This window comes from Ahaetulla prasina, chromosome 2, assembly GCF_028640845.1.
Source record: "Ahaetulla prasina isolate Xishuangbanna chromosome 2, ASM2864084v1, whole genome shotgun sequence".
Lineage (NCBI taxonomy): Eukaryota > Metazoa > Chordata > Lepidosauria > Squamata > Colubridae > Ahaetulla > Ahaetulla prasina.
This window is the reverse complement of record NC_080540.1, coordinates 151,184,933-151,209,667: the sequence shown is the minus strand read 5'-3', so window position 1 is coordinate 151,209,667 and position 24,735 is coordinate 151,184,933. Positions and strand designations below refer to the sequence as shown.

At 37.3% G+C, this 24,735-nt stretch overlaps 3 protein-coding genes across 9 annotated transcripts in view; 2 read left to right on the top strand and 1 right to left on the bottom strand.

The window, feature by feature from the left end:
* The window catches only part of TOM1L1 (target of myb1 like 1 membrane trafficking protein), a 69,420-nt gene extending 61,300 nt beyond the window's left edge, over positions 1-8,120 (top strand). For 2 of the 3 annotated variants that reach the window (XM_058165816.1, XM_058165814.1), the window contains 3 exons: positions 642-720; positions 3,029-3,110; positions 5,113-6,452. In XM_058165816.1, coding sequence (XP_058021799.1) covers positions 642-720; positions 3,029-3,110; positions 5,113-5,173 — 222 coding nt within the window. In that variant the 3' untranslated portion in view covers positions 5,174-6,452. Of the gene's footprint in view, positions 1-641; positions 721-3,028; positions 3,111-5,112; positions 6,453-7,917 lie in introns of those variants that run through there. The other variant, XM_058165815.1, reaches the window with a different exon arrangement.
* LOC131189618 (cytochrome c oxidase assembly protein COX11, mitochondrial) lies at positions 7,250-13,255 on the bottom strand. The gene is made up of 4 exons (XM_058165817.1): positions 12,956-13,255; positions 9,508-9,663; positions 8,522-8,647; positions 7,250-7,990 (listed from the first exon to the last, which is right to left on the bottom strand). The coding sequence occupies exons 1-4, from the start codon at positions 13,226-13,228 to the stop codon at positions 7,808-7,810; spliced, it is 738 nt and encodes a 245-aa protein (XP_058021800.1). The 5' UTR covers positions 13,229-13,255; the 3' UTR covers positions 7,250-7,807.
* Positions 13,256-13,265: 10 nt separating this feature from the next.
* STXBP4 (syntaxin binding protein 4) overlaps positions 13,266-24,735 on the top strand; it is a 103,543-nt gene continuing 92,073 nt past the window's right edge. For 4 of the 5 annotated variants that reach the window (XR_009153085.1, XM_058165810.1, XM_058165812.1 and 1 more), the window contains exons 1-6: positions 13,266-13,417; positions 16,306-16,401; positions 21,037-21,110; positions 21,307-21,402; positions 22,708-22,777; positions 23,429-23,503. Coding sequence is in view for 4 of the 5 variants with exons in the window: in XM_058165810.1 (XP_058021793.1) it covers positions 16,358-16,401; positions 21,037-21,110; positions 21,307-21,402; positions 22,708-22,777; positions 23,429-23,503 (359 nt within the window). In the remaining variant the exon portion in view is untranslated. Of the gene's footprint in view, positions 13,418-14,267; positions 14,371-16,305; positions 16,402-21,036; positions 21,111-21,306; positions 21,403-22,707; positions 22,778-23,428; positions 23,504-24,735 lie in introns of those variants that run through there. The other variant, XM_058165811.1, reaches the window with a different exon arrangement.

Sequence of the window (24,735 nt, the reverse complement as noted above, 5' to 3'; positions counted from 1 at the left end):
AAGGATCAGAAAAACTCTACATACTTTAGCTGTATTCACTCTTTTGTAAACTATGATTTATAGGTTAGTGAGGTGTGTCAACACACCCACTAAGCATGCACTTTGGAAGAGAAATTAACCCTAACTTTTTCAGATCATTGCTAATGATTCCTAATCCTTAGAAATCAGTTATAGCCAAGAAATACAAAAAGGTGCATAGGCTGAATTTATTTCCTCAGAGCTCGTTGTTTTGTAACCAGAATGTACCACATGAATGCAAGTGCAAATAAATTTTAAGAAATCACTAGGCTGGAATTGAATGTTTTAAAAAATGTATTGTCCAGGATGCAGAGTCTGAGGAATCTGATTCCGTAAACCAAATCCAGAATGTTTTGAATTCTACTGGGTTAATTCCATGGGGTTAATGCAATCTAAACAATCTTGTGGATCTTTTCTAAATGATTTATTCAATGCCATCTAATTTATAGAGAACTAACAAAAAACTGATTTAATGGACTGTTTATATTAATAGAATCCTTAATCGCTTTTATTATAACCTTATGTAGTATAGACAAAAAACAATGAACCAACTTGTTATGCTAAATCATTTTTAACCAATGCATCTTCCTGCATATCTGATTTAATTCACTTAATTTCCTTAGGTAAACACATGTTTAAATCCAGAGCCCTTGCATGCAGTAAACCATCTAAGTAATGGTACAGGAAATGCACCACTGGGAGGTAAATTTTTATTATTGTAATTAGAGTTTGCAATTGCATTATTATAAGACTATAGGTAATTGTAATTGAGCCCAAAATTACAATAGTAATTCATAATGGTCATTAAGCGGGTCAAACATGACTGCACTTGATTAACGATTTTTCTTGCAGCAGTTGTTAAGCAAACATTACACTTGTTAACCAAACCTGTTTTACTCAATGAATGTTTTTTGCCGGAAACTAAAATTAAATGCTGGTTTTCAGCAAAACTGCCCAGAATCACAATCATGTGACCATGGGATGCTGCAAATGGTCATAAATGCAAGTTGGTTGTCAGGCATCCAAAATAGGATCCTGTGACTGCAAGAGGGGCATAGTTGTCAGAACTCCAGAACTGGGTTGTAAATAGCTCTGGGGAGATTCTTTGTAATCTTGAATGGCTGCCAAGTGACCAACAGATTCACTTTGAATGATTTTCATTTAGAGGACATATGTATTGGAAAAGCTAGTTCACATCATTGCCAGAGGAATTAGTTCAGTGGTGGGTTGCTACCTGTTCTCCCCGGTTCTTGCGAATCGGTAGTAAACATTTTGAGTAGTTCGGAGAACCGGTAAATGCCACCTCTGCCTGGCCCTGCCCCCAATCTATTTGCTGCCTCCGGACTCCCAGCTGATCGGCTAGAAGGAAAAAATCAGGACTCACTTGACAAAGAAGAGAAGAAAAAAAACAAGACACTGTTGCGTCAAGAAGCCTCCCAATTGATCGGCTAGACTGAAAAACTCAGGACTTGCTTCTCAGCCAGGAGATCGCTTTGCAAAGAAGGGGGAAAAAAGACGCCATCGCTTTAAATTGACGCAGCTGCTGAAAGGAGATTTTTACTTGCAGAAGCAGTTCGTTTCTGGGTCAGCTGAACAACAAACTGGATAAGAGGAGGGATTCTTATATGGTTCTATGTTTTTGAAGTTTTGGGGTTTGTGTAACATGGGCTTTGTGTTTCTAAAAAGGTTTGGGTGATTTCAATTGTGAAATATCCTGTCTTGAATGAGTTTTCTGCCTGCTTGTAAATCGAGCTGAACTTCCGGCTTCCACTTTATATTATCTTTAAGTAGCTGTTTTCTGCTTACAAAGTTTCCTTTATGCAGCTGGCAGGAATGTGGAGGGAATGGGAATTTTGAAGTAACCTTTCCCTAGAGTGGGGAGGGAATGGGGATTTTAGGCTTGCTGTCAAACATCAGCCATAATACTAATGACTGTTTTGAACAATATGCAGGTTGTATTACATGAATGGCTATTTTATATGTGAAATTATGACTGAAACCTATATTGGTTCACACTGTCAGGAAGTTTCTCCTTAGTTTTAGGTTGCTTTTCTCTTTGTTCAGTTTCCATCCATTGCTTCTTGTTTTGCCTTCTGGTACTTTGGAAAATACATTGCCCCCCCCCCTTCTTTCTGGCAGCCCCTTAAAAGCCTATCACACTCTTGGGCAAAGCATGTGAGCCATTTCCTCCTTTCAGTGGTCCATGAAAGTGCATCTATAGCAGGGGTCTCCAATTGGTGCAACAAGGTTGGAGACCCCTGATCTATAGTATGTAAAGTTGAAAAAAGGTGAACAACATTTTTGCAGAACTATAGATACGTTGAGGCTGGGTGTGACAAGGAATGGCTGGGAGGGGAGGGGCCAGGTGAGGCACCCCTTGACATGAGTGACATTGAGTTGGCCATGCCTACCCAGTCACATGACCATCAAGCCACACCCACAAAATAAGCCACACCCACAGAACCAGTAGTAAAAAAATTTAGAACCCACCCCTGAATTAGTTTTGTTTAAGTCCGCTGATTGTCTGTCTAATATTCTGCCTTACATTCAGGAGTTCAACTCTCCCCAGTCCCGTTTCCTCTGACAATAAGAACTCTGAGAGTAGGTTGAGCAGAGAAAGAGAGAGCAATTCCACCAAAATCAACTAGTCAGCTTCTATGGATGAGAGTGGACTTTTTTCTCATAAATCCTAGTTTAACCTCTTCACCACTATACATATTATGTCACATGAAGATGGGGCAGGAAGACAGTAGCAATTGCTCTGTATTCTCCTGATATTTTATTTAAAAAGTGAGTTCAAATGTATACAGTCTGCTCACTCCTGAACTTTACTGCTGGGAGAAAATGTGGCCCAGATTGTATTCCCTTCACACTCCCTTTCATATATAATTTTTACCTTTTATCTTAGAATTGGAGTAGAATATGGGATTCAATATGAATTTATTTTTGGTTTCTTAATACTTTGGATCAGCAAAATGAAACTTCTTTGTTTCTGGCTTTCTTTTTCCAGGCATATCAAAAACCAACTCACATCCTCCTAATTATTATGAGCTAATGGAATTTGATCCTTTGGCTCCTTGTGACCCAACCAAGTAAGTGATTTTCAAAATGACTCAATTGTTGCTTGCTTATTTCTTGTTCTTCATAGTCCAGGCTAACACAGACAGCATTTCTTATACCAGCGCAGCAAAAATATCATAATGTACATATTTTAATTCATCAGTGATAGCCACTAAAATCAAACAGGGCCGTGGTAGCTCAGGCTGTAAGAAGCCTGTTATTAGAACACAGCAGCCTGCAATTACTGCAGGTTCAAGCCCGGCCCAAGGTTGACTCAGCCTTCCATCCTTTATAAGGTAGGTAAAATGAGGACCCAGATTGTTGGGGGGGGCAATAAATTGACTTTGTAAAATATACAAATAGAATGAGACTATTGCCTTATACGCTGTAAGCCGCCCTGAGTCTTCGGAGAAGGGCGGGATATAAATGTAAATAAAAAAAAACAAAAAAAAACAGCCACATGGATTTCTTTAATGCTTCTTTGTTTCATGTTACTGAATTGCATCAAATAGTACCCATCCACTAGAGTGCAGTATCTCTTGCCAACCCACCCCCTCAACTTTCTTAGCAGATACTGTATGGGGGACTGCAGAAAAGAGAAACGTTTTGCTGAATGAGCAGTTATCTGTTTATATGATACTGAATTTTTATCATTATTACAAATAATACTTATATACATATACTATTCTCTTTGGGGCAAGCATCATTAATGCAAAGCATAGAACAGGCTAAATGTTAACAGCCAATAGCTTGAAAGATGAGATGTCTAATCTGGCCTCCAAAATGGCACCTTTCTCCAAGATAGAACAGAGTAGAACATGTAAGACTCAAATTGCACGAAGGAGCAAACACTTCAACCATATATAGCCAAGAAGAAAATGCAGAACTACATCCATTCATCACCACATAGTGAGTGATGAAAGAGTGAGAGAGAGTAGAAAGAGAAAGATAAGTTCACAAGAGTACTGCAAAATATTTAAGGCCATCTAAACTGGGGCTCGGCTGGGTTATCAGGAAGTATAAATAAAAATCTGAATTCCTACATAGGTTGTTTAAAACAGCCTGGTCTACTCACTTCAAATTCCATAGCTCAGTATCACTTGTCCCAAAGAACCTGACTCTCACATTGAAATCAGGGTAACTTCTTATCTTCCCTTTTTGGGTCCATAGAAAGTGACCTTTAGTGTTCATTATACTCATTTTTCTGTTCAATATTGTTATTTTTTTAGCCTCTCACAGTTCTCAAATGCACATGTATATTTCTTGTTGAGAACTCGTATGACCTCAAAATGCTTGAGGAAATCTCACCATAGCTGTACATCATATTTGATAGTTAAAATCTCCTATTCACTAAGGCTGCTGACCTTCAAAAAGGAAAGGAAGTACACTAAACTAAGCACTATATAAAGTTATGGGTTGAGAGGCAAGTTCATTGCCATTGATAGAAACTAGATTGGTTAAATACATGTCATGTAGTTAATTCTAGCGTGTTACCCTAGAGAAAGGTGGGATTTTTTTTTATCCTGATCTGGCAGCCCCATTCTACATACTGCGGTGTCCCAGAAGTTTTCATAGTATGTCAAAACTGCATTTCAGAGGGAAGATGAAAATAGTCTAATCCACGTATTGTGAGCAAAGTAATAATTAGACAACTAAGGGAAAGGATATGTATTTGCCTTCCTGCTGAGCCTAATGGTTAAGAATTGTGTCAGGTGTCATAGTATTGTTTGTCAAATATGTAAGATAAGCATATCTGAATCATAAATTGAACATATTTTTATTACTAATGAAAATATGAGCAGTTTGATGAGTATTTTAAATGTTGCTTAGCTGAAATGTGGCATGACTGGTTCAAAGAAAATTGTTTGGCAGATATGCTGCAAGTATTTTTTTTATTTTAAGGACATGACTAGGAGGAATGTGAGGTTAGTGGTATATCTGTCCTGAACACTCCTCCTATGTGCGAATGTTGCCTTAGTAACGAATTTTAGACTATTTTTCATCACTAACTTTTATTATCTGCTTTGATTTCAGACATATTTATGAAGAAATTGATCCACATCTCTTCAAAACACAGGTTAACATCAAATGCTAGAAGCAGATGCCAATAGCAATATTTTATTTTAACAAAATGGTAGATTCTGCTGATTGCTTCAAAATGTGTTATGTAAAGACATAATCTATTCAGTGGGTTGAGATTTGGGATAAAAGTGTTTTATAAAACTGTTCAAAAGAAAACACTTCAAATCTAGGGTGTGTAGCATACACACCCTACCTAAGTACATTTCATTGGGTTCAACTCATTAAAAATACAAGATTTATTTCTGCAATCTTTGGACCAAAATCTACAATTGATACAATGAATGTTTTTCTAACTTTCATTCTTATAGCAAGTATAACATTCAGAATCTTGCATCTGAAGTAGGCTACTTTTATTGAATCCTTTAATAATAAAAGCAAAATATTTTCCTATGGGAACTACACTGCATATTGCTGAATAATTGACTGGAATCTGATAAGAACTGTTTATGATCCCATTCAAAGAACTTGAGTGTTGGCGTGATGACTACACCTATAGAGGTTCAAGTCCAAATCCAAATTGTTTGAATGCAAGGAGAGATCTAGCTATTAATTAAATCCTGCAGTCAGATTTCCTGATAGACTGCTTGATAGGAGAGACCTCACAGTTTGTCTTTAATGTTGGTGTTTGATGAAAAATAATCACTAACTAGGAGGTTGAAGTTAGATTTCCTTGCAGTTCATTTCCTATTCTTCTGATAGTTAGCCACTCTTAACACTTTTCTGTTAAGGAATGCACTTTAAAAAGCAAAAGTATGCACAAGCCACTGCAAAACTGAACATATGAATCAGTAGCAATTGTGACATGCTGTGGTAGGAGGTCTTATTCCACATTGTCTTAATGCCGTTTTATGTTTTCCTAGATTATTTTCATTCTTTCTTAACAACGAAGCTAAATATGTATGAAGCCGTAGCTTTCTTAAGTTATGGAGGGTTGCACTGGAGCTACTGTAAGAAAGCACTGCCAAAATGCAGGGATTCAGCAAAGTATAAAACATGCATTGTGGGGTATTTGGAATGACTTTGATTATATTACTGCTGTTACTTTCTATTATTTCCAACAATTCAGGATATCTTGAATAACACTTACTTGGTCATGAGATCATATAAAAGTGTGATTGAAATAAGTGCCTTTTCTCTATACTTTCCCAGATCTAGTGTTCAAACTTTTAATAAACTGGTACCCTTTAAGTCTTGGTAATATGTATAGCATTTGTTTTACAATGGCTGTTATTAATATACAATCCAAGTAAAGAATCTGGAATTGAAAACTGAATTAAATTTGAACACAAATGCTCCCAAATGTTTTTTTTTTATGGTTAGCTTGTTTCTTAAGTAGTGTTTTGTTAAACCTATAAAGATTTTATATGGGGGGAGGGGAATCTTCTGCCCCTCTTTTTTCCACCGATTTCCACCACACAGTAGAATTTGTGGTGAACAAATCACTTTATATTTGTAATGTAATATATTTTAGATATTGTTTGACACGGTTTTCAATACATAGTACTATACTCTAACAGTGATATTAATTTCTTCTTTTGGAAAAGCAGCTTGTCAAGTTGTTCAAGGCAGGGATCTAGTCAGATTTAGGTTAGAGGCCCATGTTAATGGGATAATTTTCTCAACCTACCCATCCACTACCAAACACGGATCTATTTAGAAGAAAATCAGAGCACCATCTTCCACACTGAAAAATTGGTGCAACAAATTTAACATGGTTACTGAATTTTAATCAATTTTCTGAGTTTAAAGAAAAGACACTGGATTTGTGTAACATGCTAAGCCACAGAAAAGAGTAACCTAATTAAACTTAGAATGTTATACAGATACAGCTACTCCAAACTTTATTTGACCTAGTTATGTGTTACCAAGGCAAGAATGAAAATAGAAAGAAAAGAATCAAAGTATAATTGTATTACCCTGAAGAAGAACTCAAGGAATGTTTAAGTGAGGATAGTATAAGATGCATAAAAGCAGCATTTTAAAAAAAATTGCTGTTATTAGTTATTCTTCATTTATTTTGGCTTGTGGGTAACTCATGAAAAATGAGAATGTAGCTTTTAGCATAAAAAGCTGCTGCACGGAATAACTGAATTTTAACACAGTACACTGAATGGTATCTTCTGCACACTTATTTAAAACAACTTACAAAACTTAACCAGATTTGTGTTGCTTCTGCTTCTGATTTAAGGTAGGCAAGTAAAGTCAAATCTAGTATTTATTACTTTACTGATTACTTATCACTTTGTTACATCAAATCTCCAAAAATAAACTATTTACTATTTTTCTCTATGACACATTAATCTATTAAATAGCATTTTAAATAACTGTGTGGAATAAAAAAAACTTTACAAACCGGCAGTCATAAATTAGCAATTGGATAGAGCTTCCTATAAATGAAGAGAGAGAAATGAACAAAATAAGCTATTTTTGTATATCATTTCTTTGTATTCTTAATTTGATTTTAAAATGAAGATTAATCACATCTCCAAAGAGAAGACAAAGCAGTGCATATTCAGCAAATAAAACATAATGCCTGAAATATTCAGAACCTTTTTCCTGGGGTAAAGTAGTTATTTTTACACAGTCAGTGGATTATCAAGAGAGTACTGAAGAGAGAACTCCAATGTAGAGTCTACATGGTGTATTGTTAGTTATAACCTGGAAGCGGTGGTTTATATCCTATTTTGGCTTCAAAAAATGTGTACGAAAGAGTAATCAAATTAACTTTCTCCATCCTTGGGTCTTCTACAAATTCAGGATCAATGAAGAAAAATACTGGCATGTCCACTTCTTCATGAGGATTGAGTCTTTGTTCTTCAAAACAAAAGCACTGAAAGAAAAAAAAAGTTTATTTCCCAAAATTGAATAGTCAGCTAATTTTTTTTAATGTTTTGTCTTAACCTTTAATTCAATACATGTTTTGAAAAAAACTATTAAAAACAAATCCATTTTCAAACTCACTTTGTCAAGTAATTATTTTATAAATATTTTACAATCTGTCTAAATATAAAGCATTTAAAGAAATATTAACATCAAAAACAAATAAATACTGGTGAAAATACTGATTTTATTCATATTTCAGGGAAAACTGAGCATTTTGAACTATTGGAAATCTCATGTTTATTATGCTATAGAAAAGTAAGATAGCAATCCTTAAAGAAAAAAAATGAAGTTATTCAGAATTCAAGAGGACAAGAACAGGAAGTATTACAGCAGACTATAAATCTAATTCTATGACTTGGTGCAAATATGAATTATCAAAACAGACTCTAGTTTCAGTTATAATAATATAATAAATAAATATATACTAAATAAATATAATAAATATTTGAGGAACTTAACCAAACTGAGCAGCACTTACCTGTATCTTATTGAAATATTGTCCAGCCTCAGGTGGTAGTACATTGTAGGTAGATATTCCAATTATTGGTCTATCAGTGGGATTTTTTGCTTTATAAAAGGCCAGTGCAGTTTCTCCTGGAACCACCTATTTTAAAAAGTTACAACTGTTATGTTTCTAGCTTCTCTCCATACTTTTATTTCTTACAAAATGTGTTTTCAAACAAAGTCTGTGCACCAAGTTACATTAAAGCAATTTTTCTCAAGAATTCTCCCAGAATTCTGAGAGCTGGGTGTCCCCACATCTTTAAATCTGTTGAAGTTGAAAAACATAGCATTAAAGGCTTGATAATTTGAGGTGGACTATCTCTGTTGGCATTGTATTTCAAAATATTTATAAAAAGCCATTTCAGATTAAAGAAACTAACCAGAATTCAGTTCACTCTAAGACAGACCAAGACTAGATTTATTGATTAAACTGCAGTTGTGCACTTGGCAAACAGGCAGTGGTACTAGGATTTAACCTGGCTGTCATTTATATTTGCTAGTAGAATAAACTTAATTCTAAAACTAATTGTGCAAATAAAAATTAGTAAATAAAAATTTGTTTGATTATATCCCATTTACCTTTTTTTTTTTTTTTGCATTTATATCCCGCCCTTCTCCAAAGACTCAGGGCGGCTTACACAGTGTTAAGCAATAGTCTTCATCCATTTGTATATTATATCTGGGTCCTCATTTTACCTACCTTATAAAGGATGGAAGGCTGAGTCAACCTTGGGCCTGGTGGGACTTGAAATTGCAATAATTGCAAGCAGCTGTGTTAATAACAGACAGACTTAGTCTGTTGAGCCACCAGAGGAAAAGGAGCCTCTTAATTAAAAATTCTCAGTTGGCTACAACTACTCACATTCTTGATTATTTTTATAAAAGCAGCATGTCATTTTATTGTAAAAAATGCTTATAAAATTTCATGCAAAATTCATCTAGCAGATTTTAATTACTTACATAAACTTCAGTCTGCTGAGGCTTGAAGTTCCACTGAAGACTTGAATGTACATCTGAATTGAATGTGATTTTAACGATGCGGTCCTTTACAGGCTCCATAGTCTCAATCTGTTCTGAACTATGACCATCTAAAGATGACCCACCAAGCCCAGTAGCCTGAAAGGAAAATAAGATGAAATTAAAAACAATCTGCTTGAAAACAAATTATTTTCATGGCAATAAGAACAGAGTAGGTTTTTTTTTTTTCATTCGATTGTTTACTTAAAATTAGCAACACTTACTAAAGCTGTGCAGTGCTTTAGATTCAAAGGCAAAAAGATGCCTCAATGTTTGCAAGGATGCTCATGGAATATTTCTCTGCAGCTTCTTAAAGCAGCTGTGTCTTTTCTCAGGATCATGCAGCTGTCTTCTGTAGTTGTAGCAAGATCCTGGGAAAATATGAGTTTGGTTTAAGTAGTTGGAGAGAGGAGCAATGTATGCACCCATTAATGCTTCAAAACACATTTCTGAATCTGAAGTACTCCACAGCAATAGACTGAGCAGCAGTTGTGGGTCTCTCACCCAAAAAAGCCATGGTTGATCAAAAGGTTTATCAGTGTCGTATTCTTCAAGGAGACCAACTAAATACTAATGGGGACTTCACAAGAAAGACATTAAGTAACTAAGGAAATTCGTATGTGCACTGCATCTGTTGCTAGAGATAATATATAATGACCACAGTTCTCCCACCTTCATGAAACTCTAAAATCCCATTACAAGGCTCCCTATCAGAAGCTGAGCACTTTCATGTAATGGTGAAGCCGGTTCAGTAAAACTGGGAAGAATGAGAGCACTGACTAAGTTGTTGCTGAACAGTGGAAGGGAAATGTTATTTTAGACAAGAAATTCAAACATAAAATTCAAACATAAATTCAAACATAAAAACCAGAAGAAAACATAAAAACCAGAAGAAACATAAAAACCAGAAGAAAAGAACAAACCATCTCTATATTGTTACCAAGGCAAGCATATGGGCATGGCTTGAACATTTAGACAAATGGTGGTGGTGCCAGATAATGAGAATCCCTTTGTTCCAGAAGTCATAAAATAGTTGTCTATTAATCGAAGAATATTGTATTTTCATCAGGACGTGATGATGTAATCAGATTGAAACCAGAACGATAGGCCGGTAAAACCTTTGTTAACATTCAAATGTCCACTCAATCTGAATTTGCCATTTGAGTCCATTGACATCACTCTAGTCCTGTGATGGCGAACCTATGGTGGCACATGAAGCCATGTCGCCTGGCACGCATGCTGTTGCCCGTTCCTCTTCTGGGTTTCTGGCATGCATGCTAGCCTTTGTGCTTGCGGCAGTGCTGGAAACTGGAAGAGCTGGTCTTCCATTTTCTGGTGTGAACATGTGCGCCAGCCAGCTGATCAGTGTGTGCACATGCACGGCAGTAACCAGAAGACTTGCTTGCCTGCGCGCATGCACATGCCAGAAACCAGAAGTACCTTATCCGGTGCACGCATGCTCCCTGGGGAGCTCCTCTTCCTAGTTGCAGCCCTGACAAGCGTGCACGTGCAAAGTGCTCCCTTTTCGGCACTTGGTGCCCTGTACTCACTCGTACGCTCGCTTCGCCATCACTGCTCTAGTCAAAAGTATAATAAAGGTACCTCATATAAATTATATCAATTTATGTTTGGCCTGGATTATTTTGGGTACAATAGACATTAAACTGAGGTGAAATCTGGATGCAGTTTATTATTTGAAGACTACTAAATTGAAGTTGTTAAACTGAGATTTTACTATACCGAAAGAGTTCTTCCCTTTACGTGAACAATTGTGAACATGAAAAGTGTGAATGAATGAATCAAGGGAAAGTTAAAATTGTCAAAACAGAAACAAAGTACTGAATTAGGAGGGATAGAAAGTGGCAAAAGCCAAGAACATTTGGGGATGGTTAAAAGAAAGTAAAAATGGAAAGTGCTGAGATTAGAGGTTTGGCCCAAGGCATGTTTGACACAAGAACATCAGCGGAATAGCTAAGCAACTAAGGAGAAGTAGGGAATGGAAAGCACTAGGAAAATTGACAAGTGAACTTACTATCTCAATGTATATGATACATCTAGAAACACAGTAATCCAGTTGGCAGTTTACAGGATATAGAAACAAAAATTATAATATTCATGTAGAGGTTAAAACTAACCAAAACAATCATATTCACATCAATAATTATATCAGTTTTTTTTTTTTTGTTTACATTTATACCCCGCCCTTCTCCGAAGACTCAGGGCGGCTTACAGGTTCCTACCAAATAAATATAAGAACATGAAAATGAGTCAAGGCAATAAAACGGTAAAAAGAAATGCAAAACAAATGCACAAATTACTGAAATCATGGCAGTAATTTTTCACACAATTACGTTTTGCTTAAGGTTTTATTAAAAAAGGACCATAGCTGGAGAGAGAGAAAAATAACAGGAACTCAATATTTTAGAATAGGCAGGAGAGCATGAGATAGAAAACACAAGATAGATAATGGATAAAGTAGAATAATATGGGGATGTTTACCTAGATTAGAATATTAACCATAAAGAGGCCTTAGAATGACAAGACCATGCAACTATTTCAAAGCTAATGGATGTATCAAAAACAACCTATTTATTCTTCTGAAGAATCTTTAAAGTGACAAAAACCAATGTAAGAATTGAATTTAGAGAAAAGGGGTAGATCACAACAGGGAAGGGAAAGAAACCAAAATACCCACTGACTCAATGTTTATTTCACGCATTCAGCGTACCTACTGAAAGAGTGGGACCGGAAGAAGAGATCAAATACAAGTCAGTGCCTACAACACAGCTGAGATTTACAAATGCAACCACTTCGTTGGCTGGAAGTAAATAAAAATTTATGGTGCTCGTGACGAAAGCAAAATCAGAACAGCCAAAATCCAGGTCGCTACTCAATTATAAGTCAACCTTAACGTCGACCATCACACCTCGTGTACTCGGGAGTTGATGGGAAAGACCTGAAGGTCACTCCTTTTGTTTTCTTGCGCACAAATAGACAACGCCTTAAGAGAGAAGCAATTGGGAATAGTACATTCGAACAAGATCGCGAAGAATAAGGACACTCTAGTCACAAGGAAGATCAGAATAGTTTTAGCAATTAGCGATCTGTTCCTAAGATCGCCAATTTATTCTCATGGGATCACCTGTCCTCGCCCCCTAAAACGGGTGTCTCCAACCTTGGCAACTTTAAGACTTGTGGACTTCAACTCCCAGAGTTCCTCAGCCAGCAAAGCTGGCTGAGGAGTTCTGGGAGTTGAAGTCCACAAGTCTTAAAGTTGCCACGGTTGGAGAGCCCTGCCCTAAAACACAGTAACCCTACGAGGCAGGCAGGGGGAAACGCATCATCGGCTGCCGGTGGACTCCAAGTCCTCTCCACCCCGACCGCCCTTCACCTGGCAATAAAGGCGATAGAGCGGCACGGCTGCGTAGGATAAGCCTGCCATGCCCACGACCCCGGCCGCCAGATAGGTGAGCGCCGTCCTGTTGCGCTGCTTCCATTGCTGCTCCTGCTGTCGGCGAAAAGCAGCGACAGCCTCGGCGCCCTTCTGGCGCTGGTCCCCGCGAAATTCCTGCCTGTTGCCACCGTGACAGAACCTAACCGCCTTGCAGCCCCAACCTCCCACCGTTCGGGCCACCAGCACGGAGCCCTTCGCGCACAGACGCATGCTTCTTCCTGTCACGTGAGCACGCCTTTTCTCTTTGGCTGTCTTTCGCAGGCGGGCGGCCGGGATTAGCAACTATCGCGAGAAGTACCCAAGGTCGAACCCGGCGGCGTCGGCGGCGTCGCCGCTTTGATGCTGGCAAAACTTTCCAGCGCTGGGGTAAGAACGTTCTGACTACGGCGGCTGTAGGGGGTAAGTTCGCGTTTTCGTTACCTGCCGTCTCTTTGCTCCGCCTCTGAGTCAGGAGCGATGCTAACTTCCCGCCAAGGTTGCCGGTGCTGGGTATTTCAACCCAGATTTGGGTTTTGCAATCCTTGTTGGGTTTCTAGGTTTTTTTAATTTAAAAATTAATGAAGTCTTAAGTTTTTCTATACATTACGTTATACATTGTAGATATTAGATAGGTAAAGATAATTTAGTTTAAAACGCACTTATGATGTGTTTTGTCACCTGGGCTTTTTTTTTTTTCCCTGTAGGATCTGGGTTTATCTGAGCACGAAATCTGGTTTTAGGAATCCCCGCGGGCAATCCTGATAAATAGGTTAAAAAAATTTGGTTTAAAACTGATTTATTGTGGAGTTTTTGGTTTTTTTTTGTTATCTGTTTTTCAATGTAGGATCTGAGTTTATTTGAAGGCAGACTCTTAGGATTTTTGTTTTGTTTTGTTATTGGAAATTCCACTTGCAACCCTGATTCCTGCAAATTTTAGATGCCCCAGGCTAAGCTTCAAAAAGGAGCGGGTGCACTGCAGATTTATTATCCAGACACATCTCTGGAAATCATAGGAAAGCTCTGGGCTTTAAAGAATGCAGTCTAAGGCAGGGGTCACCAACCTTTCGGGCCTCAGGGACCACTAAATTTATAATTTAAAATCCTGCGGACCACTAAAATGATCTGCCTAGTGACCAGCTGGGTGGGCGTGGCTAGGTGGGCGTGTGACTGGGTGGGCGTGGCCAACTCAATGTCACTCACATCAAGGGGTGTCTTGCCAGCCTCTACTTGCTCCTCCCCTCCCAGCCACTCCTCGCCTCCCAATCCGGACTCCAACAGGAAGCAGCTGTTGGGGCTCAGCAGAAGAACCTCACTGAGGACTACAAGCATAGGCTTTCCAAGCAGAGGGAAGACCTGCAGGAGTGCAAGGCCAGGTACTGGCTCCTGGAGGCTCAGTAGGCTGAGATGGTCAGCCAGTGCCAGGCCATGAGGCAGTCCCACTGAAACAAGGCTCTTTGGCTCTTCGTCACCAGCAGCGCTTCCCTCCAGCCTTCGCCCAAAGCCCACAGCAGGAGGCTGAAGCAGACCGCAAGTCGGAATTTCTGCCCCCCACCGACCCACACAAAAAGACCCCGAAGGGGGAGACTCTTTGCAGCAACACGAACGTTCATTGCATGTATCCAGCTGTAGTTTGAGGACCACTGATTTAGTGCAGTATAAAAAATGAGAATAATTTTTTTGCGGACCACCAAAATTTTCTCACGGATCACCAGTGGACCACGGACCACCAGTTGGTGACCGCTGGTCTAAGGTTAAACTGTTTTGAAAGTTTCAAACATCATTAGGAATCAAAGGAGTTACCGTAGCCCTTTGATATTTACACCAAAGGACATGAGCAGGATGAGGGAGCTGGACTTCTTCAGCGACCAAAAAGCTTCCTGTGTGACCCGAGACTAGACAAAATTTTTCAACTGACCTATTGTCAAGATTGCTTTGAGGATAAAGTGGGCAGCAGGTGGAGTCGTACTGAAATGCTGCTTTGGGTTTCTGAAAGAGAATTTTTTTAAAAACAAAACACCAAGGTTAATTGTTCTTTCCCATTATACTGCCTAAGTAAATACTTAGTACAAGTAGTCCTTGAATTACAACCACAATTGAGCCCAAAATTTATCTTGCTAAGGGAAACATTTGTTAAATGAGTTTGCCCCATCTTACGACTTTTTTTTGCCACAGTTAAGTGAATCACTGTAGTTATTAAGTTAGTAACACGGTTGTTAAGTGAATCTGGACTCCCCATTGACTTTGCTTCTCAGAAGGTCACAAAAGGGGATCATATGACCCCAGGACACTGCAACGATCATAAATGCGAACTAGTTGCCAAGCATATGAATTTTGATTATGTCACCATGGGGATGCTGCAACAGTCGTAAGTGTGAAAAATGGTCATCTGTCACTTTTTTCAGTGCCGTTGTAACTTTGAACAGTGACTAAATGAATTGTAAGTCAAGGACTACTTGTATTAAATGGCACACAGCATTTCCTTTTATTGATTTATAGCCCACCTTTTTATTTTTATAAATAAGGCAGTGAACATGCCTAATATCCTTCCCTCTTCTTTTTTCCCCACAAGAACCCATGAGATGGGTTAGTCTGAGAGAGTGATTAGCCCAAAGTCTCCCAGCCAACTTTTCATGCTTAAGGTTGGACTAGAACTCACAAGTTCTTGTTTTCTAGCCTCGTGCCTTTTCTATTAGTTGCTGTCTGTAGTCTGATAGGGACAATATTACATTGAAACTAAGAAGTACAAACAATTGTGTCCATCTGCCATCCATTCAAGATACATTCTGCACATATACAACGTTGATCTGAACTGCAATCATAGAAAAAGTGTGGTAGCTAATAAAAAGGAGGTCAGCATACTAACTGGCCAGTTTGCTGGCTTCCCCAGGAAAGAATGGATGTGGGAGTGACTCAATTATTGCAGGGTGGTTGTGATTGAAATTGGTACCCCTATTTAAGGGCGGTTTCCATGGAAATAAGAAACGTGAACTGATCTCTCCAATGATTGGTCAGGAGAGATATGTCCGGAAGTGCAGAATAAGCCATTCCTGTATAAAAGGGACCATCACTTGAATGCCAATCCCCATTTCTGGCCCTACAGCTTCAGTCCTTGGTCTTGGTGGCCAAGATTGTTAGCGTTCTCTGTCTCAAGCTGCTAAAGATGTGGGATATTTTATTTTTAAACTAAGAAATATTCAATACCAGCTGTATCAAACAAACCATCAAAGAATGTATGTTTGCATTAGTTTGAAGGCAGTCCATAGTAATTGTACATATAATACCTAATGGTGTTCTCTTCTGCTTTACAGCAAATAGTCAGTTTTAGTTGTGAGCCTGTTGGAATATTCTATTATTAATGACATGCCGACAGAGATGGCATCCCCAGACTCAAATCACCCTGATATGTAAGTCATATATAATGTTTACAAATCTTTAGACCTACAATAAATTCAATATCTCCGATTTATATTATCAAAACAGTTCCTAATATATGTATATTGATGCTAGCATGATCCATCTAGTTAGTGCAGAATATAACAAAAGAAATGTGCTTTCATACGTGTTATACATACATGCATACATTACTGTGTTCTTACATGCTGAGCTACTAAGTTTCCAGAGTGATCTATCTTTGGTGAACATTGACAGCAAATAAAGTAAAATACCAATAAAAGAGAATATATATAGTTCAGAGGTGAACTGTGGAGTCCTTGGTGCTCTGTGAAGCTTCAAAGGAATAAAATTTGCAAGGGAAGAAGAAAACAACACAATATCCTTCCTGGATATCTTTTTCAGCAGAAGAAATAATGGAAAATTAGAAACACAACCCTATTGAAAAACAACCCATACTAACCAAGTGCTCCATGAGCAAAACAACAATCCAACCTTCCACAAGAGTAGCTATGCAGGAAGTATTATTCAGAGGAGGTAATGGAATGTGTGGATAAGAGATGCTGCCTAGGAAACAGTCAGACAAAAGCGGCAGGAGCCCCCAGTGTCTTAACAATCAGAAAGAAACCTAGAAATGACCTGCTGTAATCATCTACATATACGGTGGCTGTAACAATCAGATAGGCAGAAGATTAGTAGAGCACATCCATGAACATCAGCCAGATGTAAGAAGACCCAGAGAAACTGAGCATCCTAGACCAAAGAAAGCATAATTACACATTCAGAAGAGACAACAAAAAACTAAGAAGGAAACAAAAAGTCCAGCACACATCCTCTCCAACAGCCAACACCCACATAAGCAACGATTAACACCAGAGAAACAAGCAGAAAACAATACCCTACTCAAGGAATTAGCAAGGAGAAAACCTCTTTCCAATCAACACTGGCAGGGCAAGCTACTGGGAGCAAAACCCACACATACACTGATGATGTTACCTAGTTGGATAATGAAATGTCTGCAAGCAAACAACCAAGCTCAGAGAGCACCAAGGATTCCAAAGTAAAATACTTCTTATGATACTGTCTGCCATTCCACTTCTTGGTATCTTGTATCTGTGGAATCTCCACAGAGTATCTTACATGTCTATGGGTATTCTGAAATATTGCTGCATCCTTCTATCAGTAAAAATTGATATTTTCCTTGCAAATTAATTAGAACATACAGTTTGCCAGTACCAGAATGCTCAGCATTATCTTATCCTCATTGCCGAGCTTCGAAAAATGGTAGATAAATAGGTAAGGTAGATTAATTAATCAATAATTAAATCTAAAATCTTAGCTTGAAGAGTTGGGAAGAAGAAATAGGCATGCTAAAGTAGATGAATCTAAGCATTCTTGGTGATAAAGAAATGTGAAGTATATAAAATTCATTGTTTTAATCTTTGTGTGTGCATGCACCTTCAAATCAGTATTTCCTGGACATGTCCCTACAATTCTGTTGGCAAGATTTCAGAAATGGTTTGCCCTTGCCTGCTTCCTAGAGCTGAGGAAGTGTGATTGGCCTATCGCCCAGCTGACTGCATGCCTAAAGCAGGATTAGAAGTCACAATCTCCTAGTTTCTAGTTTGGTGCATTAACCACTACACCAAACTGTCTCTCATATTCATAGGATATGTTGACAGATGTTTACCTCCTTCATATACAAATGTAAGCACAGACTTTTTAAAAAAAATAAAAATCTGGTGTGGTTGCGGTTCTTAAGGAACAGTTTTGAATGGAATCAGCAAGAATTTTGACTTGGAGTCAGAAATTCTGTTAGATTAAGCCCATAAGTATCTAGCCCAGTGTTTCAATTTGCAGAAAAATTGAAGTTACAGAAAACCAGATATGCCTGGAAGGAAGACATAAGAGAATATGTATTCTGTGTAACTTTTGTTAATGCCTAGCATTGCCATTCAGAATGTAAGGAATTAGTTGGTAATTTGTCTATAGAAACATATTAGAAAATAATTGCCTTGCAATATCATTCTGAACTTATCCTGCTGTCTTCTCCAGTGCCGCTATGTACATGATGGATAGGTCCTGAAGAGTTTTAGATGATTATAAGTTGGTGAATAAGGAGTTCTATTTCCTACATGTGCTGACACAATCTGATAGACATATTGTTTTAAACAGATAAAGGTAATTGAAGTTTTATGCCAAGAGGATTATAAAGAATGAATCCTAACACAAACAAAAGAAGCTATCGTTTATTATAAATCTTTTACTGGAGTGAAAGATAAAAATAATATATTAAAATCCAGAGAAAATGCAAGTAATTGCTATACTTTTAAAAAATACAGTTCTTTGTACTTGCTGAATTGCACTGGGAGACCTCATTTTTGCTGTCGCATGTGAATTGTCTTATGTGAGAAGATTAACTGGAGAGAGAGATAAACTGATGTTTTAGTAACTTAAAGTATGATGGAAGTAAGCATTTATACTGCTGCTGAATATGAAGCCTTTCAGCACTTTTTAGGACTGATTTATTTCATTTGCAACAATTGTCTTTCGCCAGAGGATGAATGAAAACCAGAGAATAAGTTCTATAAAGATATGCTTCATGGTTAGATTTTAGATAGCTATTCCCAGCCATTGTCTAAAATCTTATGCAAACAAAGGTATTTCATCTCTGCAAAATGTAAAGATTATTGGAGACTTATTCTGTAACAAGACAGAAAGGTGATAGGCAGGCAGGTGGGCATTTTACTTTAATGGTTTTACTGCTGCGTTTTTTGTGTACCTTACTCAGGATAAAAAGAAGTGATTCATAGTTGTTGGTTTTTTACATAATTAAAAGGACTTCTTCATTTACTCAAATTTCTTTCCAACCCTTTCTAAATCTACATACCTGTAAAACCTGGTTTGTGGATGTATTTTACAGAAATCCATAAGTAAGAGTTTTGGGGGTCAGTTGTTTCGTTTTGCTTTCCAGAACCTTAAACATATATTAGCAAAATAAAAAAAATATTGATTATCAGTACATTATCATTCAAGAAACTGTTTGTTTATCTTAAGCTACCAAAAATGATCTTTGGGGGAGAGGGGCAAATCATAATTGATTAAAATGTAGTCACGACATTCAGTAATGCAGTTTCAGATTATTTGCTATTTAGTAACAAAATCCAGCATATGTTATAATTTTCCACCTGTAAACATTCCTGACAGAATAGGCAAAACACTAAAATTCCCACTTCTGAAATGCAATTTATTTCAGTTGGAATATGAACCTATGTTCTTTAGAATAATCCTGTACTAAATTACTATTATTACTATTATTATCTAGAACAACCTTCTAGTTTATTGAGGGGAAGCTGTTATATACAGCAAATAAAATGCTGCTAGATAATAAATGGGTTGTAACTACACCATGCATTTGTATTCTTTCCCCACTTTTTCACTTTCACTCTTCATCCTGATTTCATATTTTTACAAAAATCTCTAGTAGCAGTCCAAAATAATTTACCTCCTCCTATCTTTCAGTTTAAATTTGGAAGGTTATAGAGAAGACAAAAGTGACACCTGTGCACTACATAGCAGTTTTACAGATCAGCATGATGACAGATAGCTGACAGTGTAGATCAGAAGTACACAAGAGTGTCCTTTTACATTCATGGTACAACAGGTTGCCCATTTACCTACTTTTTGTCACTAGAAGAGTGCTGCCAAGGTGACAATTTCCTAAGGAAATGTATCACATTTCTTTGGGCACAAAGTATGTGGGAAAAAGTCCAGGATAGCGTGACCATGATGTACCGGTAATTTTTTAAATCTGCTTCTTGTTGCTTGTTTCAAATTGCATTGTACTATATTCTTTTATTGTACAATATATGGCTTAGTGATTGTTTGAAGTTACAATGGTGCTCAAAAGTAACTTTACAACTAGTCCTTACACGTACAACTGTTACAACATCCCTGTGGTCACATGATCGAGTCTCAGACATTTTGCAACCAACAGGCGCTTATGATATTTGCAGCATTCCATGGTCATGTAGTCACCATTTGTACATTTCATAGCTGGCTTCTGACAAGCAGAGTCAATGGAGAAGCTGGCAGTAAAATTACAAGTCGCAGTCACTTAATGACCACAGGTGATTCACTTTATGACCATGGCAGGGGTAACGTTACATGGCTAATGTGGCTATGTGATGTTTTGCTTAACAATCACATTGCTTAACAATCTTGTTGCCAGTCCCAATTGTGATTATTAAGTGAGAACGGTCTGTATTGTGAACTGCCCAGAATCATCTGGAATAAGAGATCACCTAAATCAAATCAAATTAAGTTAAATAAATTAACTTCCTGAGCTCAGCACCAGGAAGTTCTCAAAAGAATGAAAAGAGTATTGTAGGAATTGAGCCTGATCTTGTAAACAGTGTTTATGTTAGTACACACCATCTAATAAAAATGAAACATCACCTTCTAAATGGTGAAAGGAAACAATGGGAGGAAACAAATGAATTCAATCACTTATTCATAACTATTTCTAAAGTTATGTGTTTTTCTTACCTTGGGACCGACATAATAAGCTCCATGTTTCAATTTTTTAAAACAATTATTTCATAAGTTGCAACCACTCTGAAATCAACCTTCTCTTCTTTATTTCAAAGGACCTTTGTAGGCCCACATGGAACTCATCGAACTATACACCATGTTTCATTTTCAGACTGCCAAAATGGATTAGGTAATCAGATTACATATTCAATTTACTCTAATAAAGTTGGAGAATTGCCGTACTGTTTTGGGCAGGTGGTCCACTCTGATGTAGACAGGACTTATAATGTATGCAGTTATTTAGCAAATACCATGGTATGTTTATCACAATGGGAAAAATAAGGAAATAACCTATTTACATCTTGTTTGTTTTAATTGCTCAACAGGCATTAAAATTATTGGAGGCTGTGAAGATCAATCCAAAGAAGAGTATGGAATTTTCATAGAGGAGATATTACCTGAGAGGATAGCTGCTACAGATAGTAAATAATTATTTGTGATCTTAACTGGTGGCAATGCTGCTTTTAAAAAAAGTTTTAACAGTCCATATATTGATTTTTTAAATTAAAGATCCACACATGCAGACCATCTTCTCTTTCCTTCCCCTACAGAATTCCCTCGTTCTGTTCTACAAATTCCAACCTTTTAGAGCAGATTACACAGGAAAAGCTAGGGTCACCATATCCATAGTTCCACTCATGGAAATAATTTTATCATTTGAAAAAAAAAATCATCCATTAGATTCAAGTGAGAGAATTTTAGGCACACTATATACCTGATTTAATCTAGCCCGGAGAGAAGTTGCAAACCTTACACACAATAAACCATGTTGATGGATGGATTATCATGTTGTGAAAAAAGGATAAACTTAATCAGACAGGAGATTAAAATAATTTGCTTTTAGCTCTAAGTAGCCATGGAGTGCTTTGGAGAATAATTAAGTCTTCCTATCAGCTGTGTTGACCAAATAGAGGGGAAAAGGTTCTCTGAGCCCACCTTCCCTGTCTTACTTCCCATAATATGGATAAAGGACAGGAAATGTGGAATGAGTATCCTCCCCCTGCCATCTCTATCCATGGGGGCTCCAAAACTAGTTGGATTACCATGGATAGTTTTTGGTTTTACTTTTTTACTTTCCTCTTTACTGGAAATGCAAATTCAGCTTCTTATTCACCTTCTAACCAGTTATATATTAGCTGGCAAGATTGCAAAACTGTCAGTACCCTCTTTGAGTAGAACATTGTTGATCATACATTGCTGGTGCACAAGGTAGGTCTTTGCCAGTAGGGAATAAATAACTGTTCAGAAAAGCAGGTATTAATATTTAGTTCACGAATTCAAGGCAATCATATGGGATCAAGGTATAATAGATATGTCAGATACTTAAGTTACCCCCAATGACAATGTTCTTTTATATTAAAAGGGCATATAAAAATAGTAAAATAAGTAAAACATTAAAAATGGATAAAAGATAAATGAAAGATTGCCTTAAATCATTACTATGAAGTCCTATATAAAGATATAAATAAAATGTAGTCATTCAGCAGTCAGGTACAAAGTAGGTAATTACTAATCTTGTAGCTATGTCATTTTGCTGAAAATATATCAGAAGTAATTCTGACATTTTTCTGTTCTGATATTTTTTTTGTGTATTCGTGGGTTTTTTCTTTGAATTTGTGTGTGTGTGTGTGTGTGTGTGTACAGTTTTTTCCCCCCTAAATACACATTTTGTTTTCTTGATGTAGCTGATTTGTAATTTAACTATCATGATTTTTTTTCTTTTCAAGATCAGCTGTGTATTGGAGATTTGATTTTAGAAGTGAATGGCCAAAAATTATGTGGTGTAACTAATGAAAGGTAACTTCTGACATTTAATTATAAGCATGAACTGGAATGGTTAACATTTGTATTTGCCTGTTAATATTTTAGATCAGATTAGCTGCAGATATAGAAAGAAAAATCAGTTGCCTCCAACTGCTTGGGTCTTCTTTAACATCTTCATGAATAAGTTGCCATACAATAGGCTAAAGCAGGGGTCTCCAACCGTGGCAACTTTAAACCTGGCGGACTTCAACTCCCAGAATTCCCCAGTTAGCATTCTGGGAGTTGAAGTCCGCCAGGCTTAAAGTTGCAAAGGTTGGAGACCCCTGGGATAAAGTTTCACTGGACTGTTCCATGCCATTTCAAGGCAAAAAAGGAAGCTATCTTCACAATATTCACGGCCATGAAGAATGATTGCAAAAAGGACATTTAAGGAGAGCCCTACTCTGTTTGGACAAAAAGTTCCTTCACTTATGCTTTAACAAGTGTGACTATCCGGGATTTTTAATCTCTATAAACATGAATCATGGCCTTGTTATGCCAACATTTAATAATGTTTTAAAAAAATGAACATGTAATCAATTCAATGCATAGAAAACAATTAGATAAAATGAATTATGGTGATGCATTTGTAACACCTCAGTGGGAAAAATCAGTACATTTAACTCTTCATTTTTAACTTTATAGAGCTGCTGACATGTTACAGATGGCATCGGCAACCAATCATGTGTCTTTGCTTATTGCCCGAGATGAAGATGCAAAGTAAGAAATGTTTCCCCAAATCCTAGAAAATTATACTAGACCCTAGATCTTATCATTCCCCCATTATAACCACTTACTTTCTTTTCCCCCCTCTTTATTTAATCTCTTTCATTAGAGCTTCTTTAATACATAGTGTGAGAACTTCCCTCAGTTCACTGCAAAAATATAAAGTTTGCAAGTTTTTCTGCAAGTTAAAGAGGGAAAACAAAATCCACAATCCCTATCCTTTTTGAGAAAATCTGGAATGAAAAATAAATATGGCACCTGTTCCCACTTTAATAAATCATCTGATAAAATCAATAGAGAAGTGAAACTAAATATGAATCATACATGTCTGGTGATGATTCCTGCAATCTGTTCTTGAAAAATGAAGTCTGAAACTTTGTTTTCCTCATCTGTGAGTTTTAGATTTGTGATCTTGTAGTCTGCTAATTGCAGCAGGTCCACTGTTATGGTTATATCTTGTGGAGTTTTATGAGTAGAGTTCATAAAGCATTCTTTTCCAATCTGGTGCCTTTCAGATGTGTTTAGAATATCACTACTGATATTGCCACCTAGCTAGCAAAGGATTCTGGGAGTTGTAGGCACATTATTTCTGGAGAAAATTGACGCTAAAGAATCATGCTTTTACAGCATTTTTCTAAATTTGATTTCCCTTTTCAGAATTGCATTTCTGCTTGGGTGGATGTAGAGATGTACCATATTTTTCGGAGTATAAGACACACTTTTTTCCCCCCTAAAAGAGAAATGTTGGTTCGTCTTATACACTGAACACAGCCATTTTTGGCCTCCCAAAGCCCCGCCCTGCTTGTCCCATTTTTGCGAAAAATGGGCCCATTTTTCGCAAAAACGGGGTGCAGAGGCAGGGGTGAAATGTAAAATTTGTTACTACTGGTTCTGTCGGCGTGGCTTGGTGTGGGAGGGAATGTGACTGGGTGGGTGTGGCCAACTTTTTTTTTTTTAATTTTAAAAGCATTTTTTCTACAACCTCTTCAGCCAAAAAAAAATGCTTTTAAAAGGTTCCGGCAACCAGGCAACTCAGCTGGGATTGCCAGAGGCTTGCTTGCTTTGTTTATGTATGTATGTATGTATGTTTTATTTATTTATTTATTTATTTAGAAAGAATACTCGTGGGATCAAACTAGATATTAACTGAACAAAACATGCATACCAGTTAGCTAGCAATGATAGGGAAACTGCTCCTATATTGAAGACTTTATATGGATAGGATT

Bases quoted from the DNA above. Each gene is read 5' to 3' on its own strand.
- LOC131189618 (XM_058165817.1), bottom strand. From the start codon at position 13,228: ATGCGTCTGTGCGCGAAGGGCTCCGTGCTGGTGGCCCGAACGGTGGGA. The intron at 9,664-12,955 runs GTGAAGGGCGGT...TTTTCCTTTCAG, and splicing joins TCTATCGCCTTTATTGCCAG to GCTACTGGGCTTGGTGGGTC. The intron at 8,648-9,507 runs GTAAGTAATTAA...TTTTTAAAATAG, and splicing joins CTCAGCAGACTGAAGTTTAT to GTGGTTCCAGGAGAAACTGC.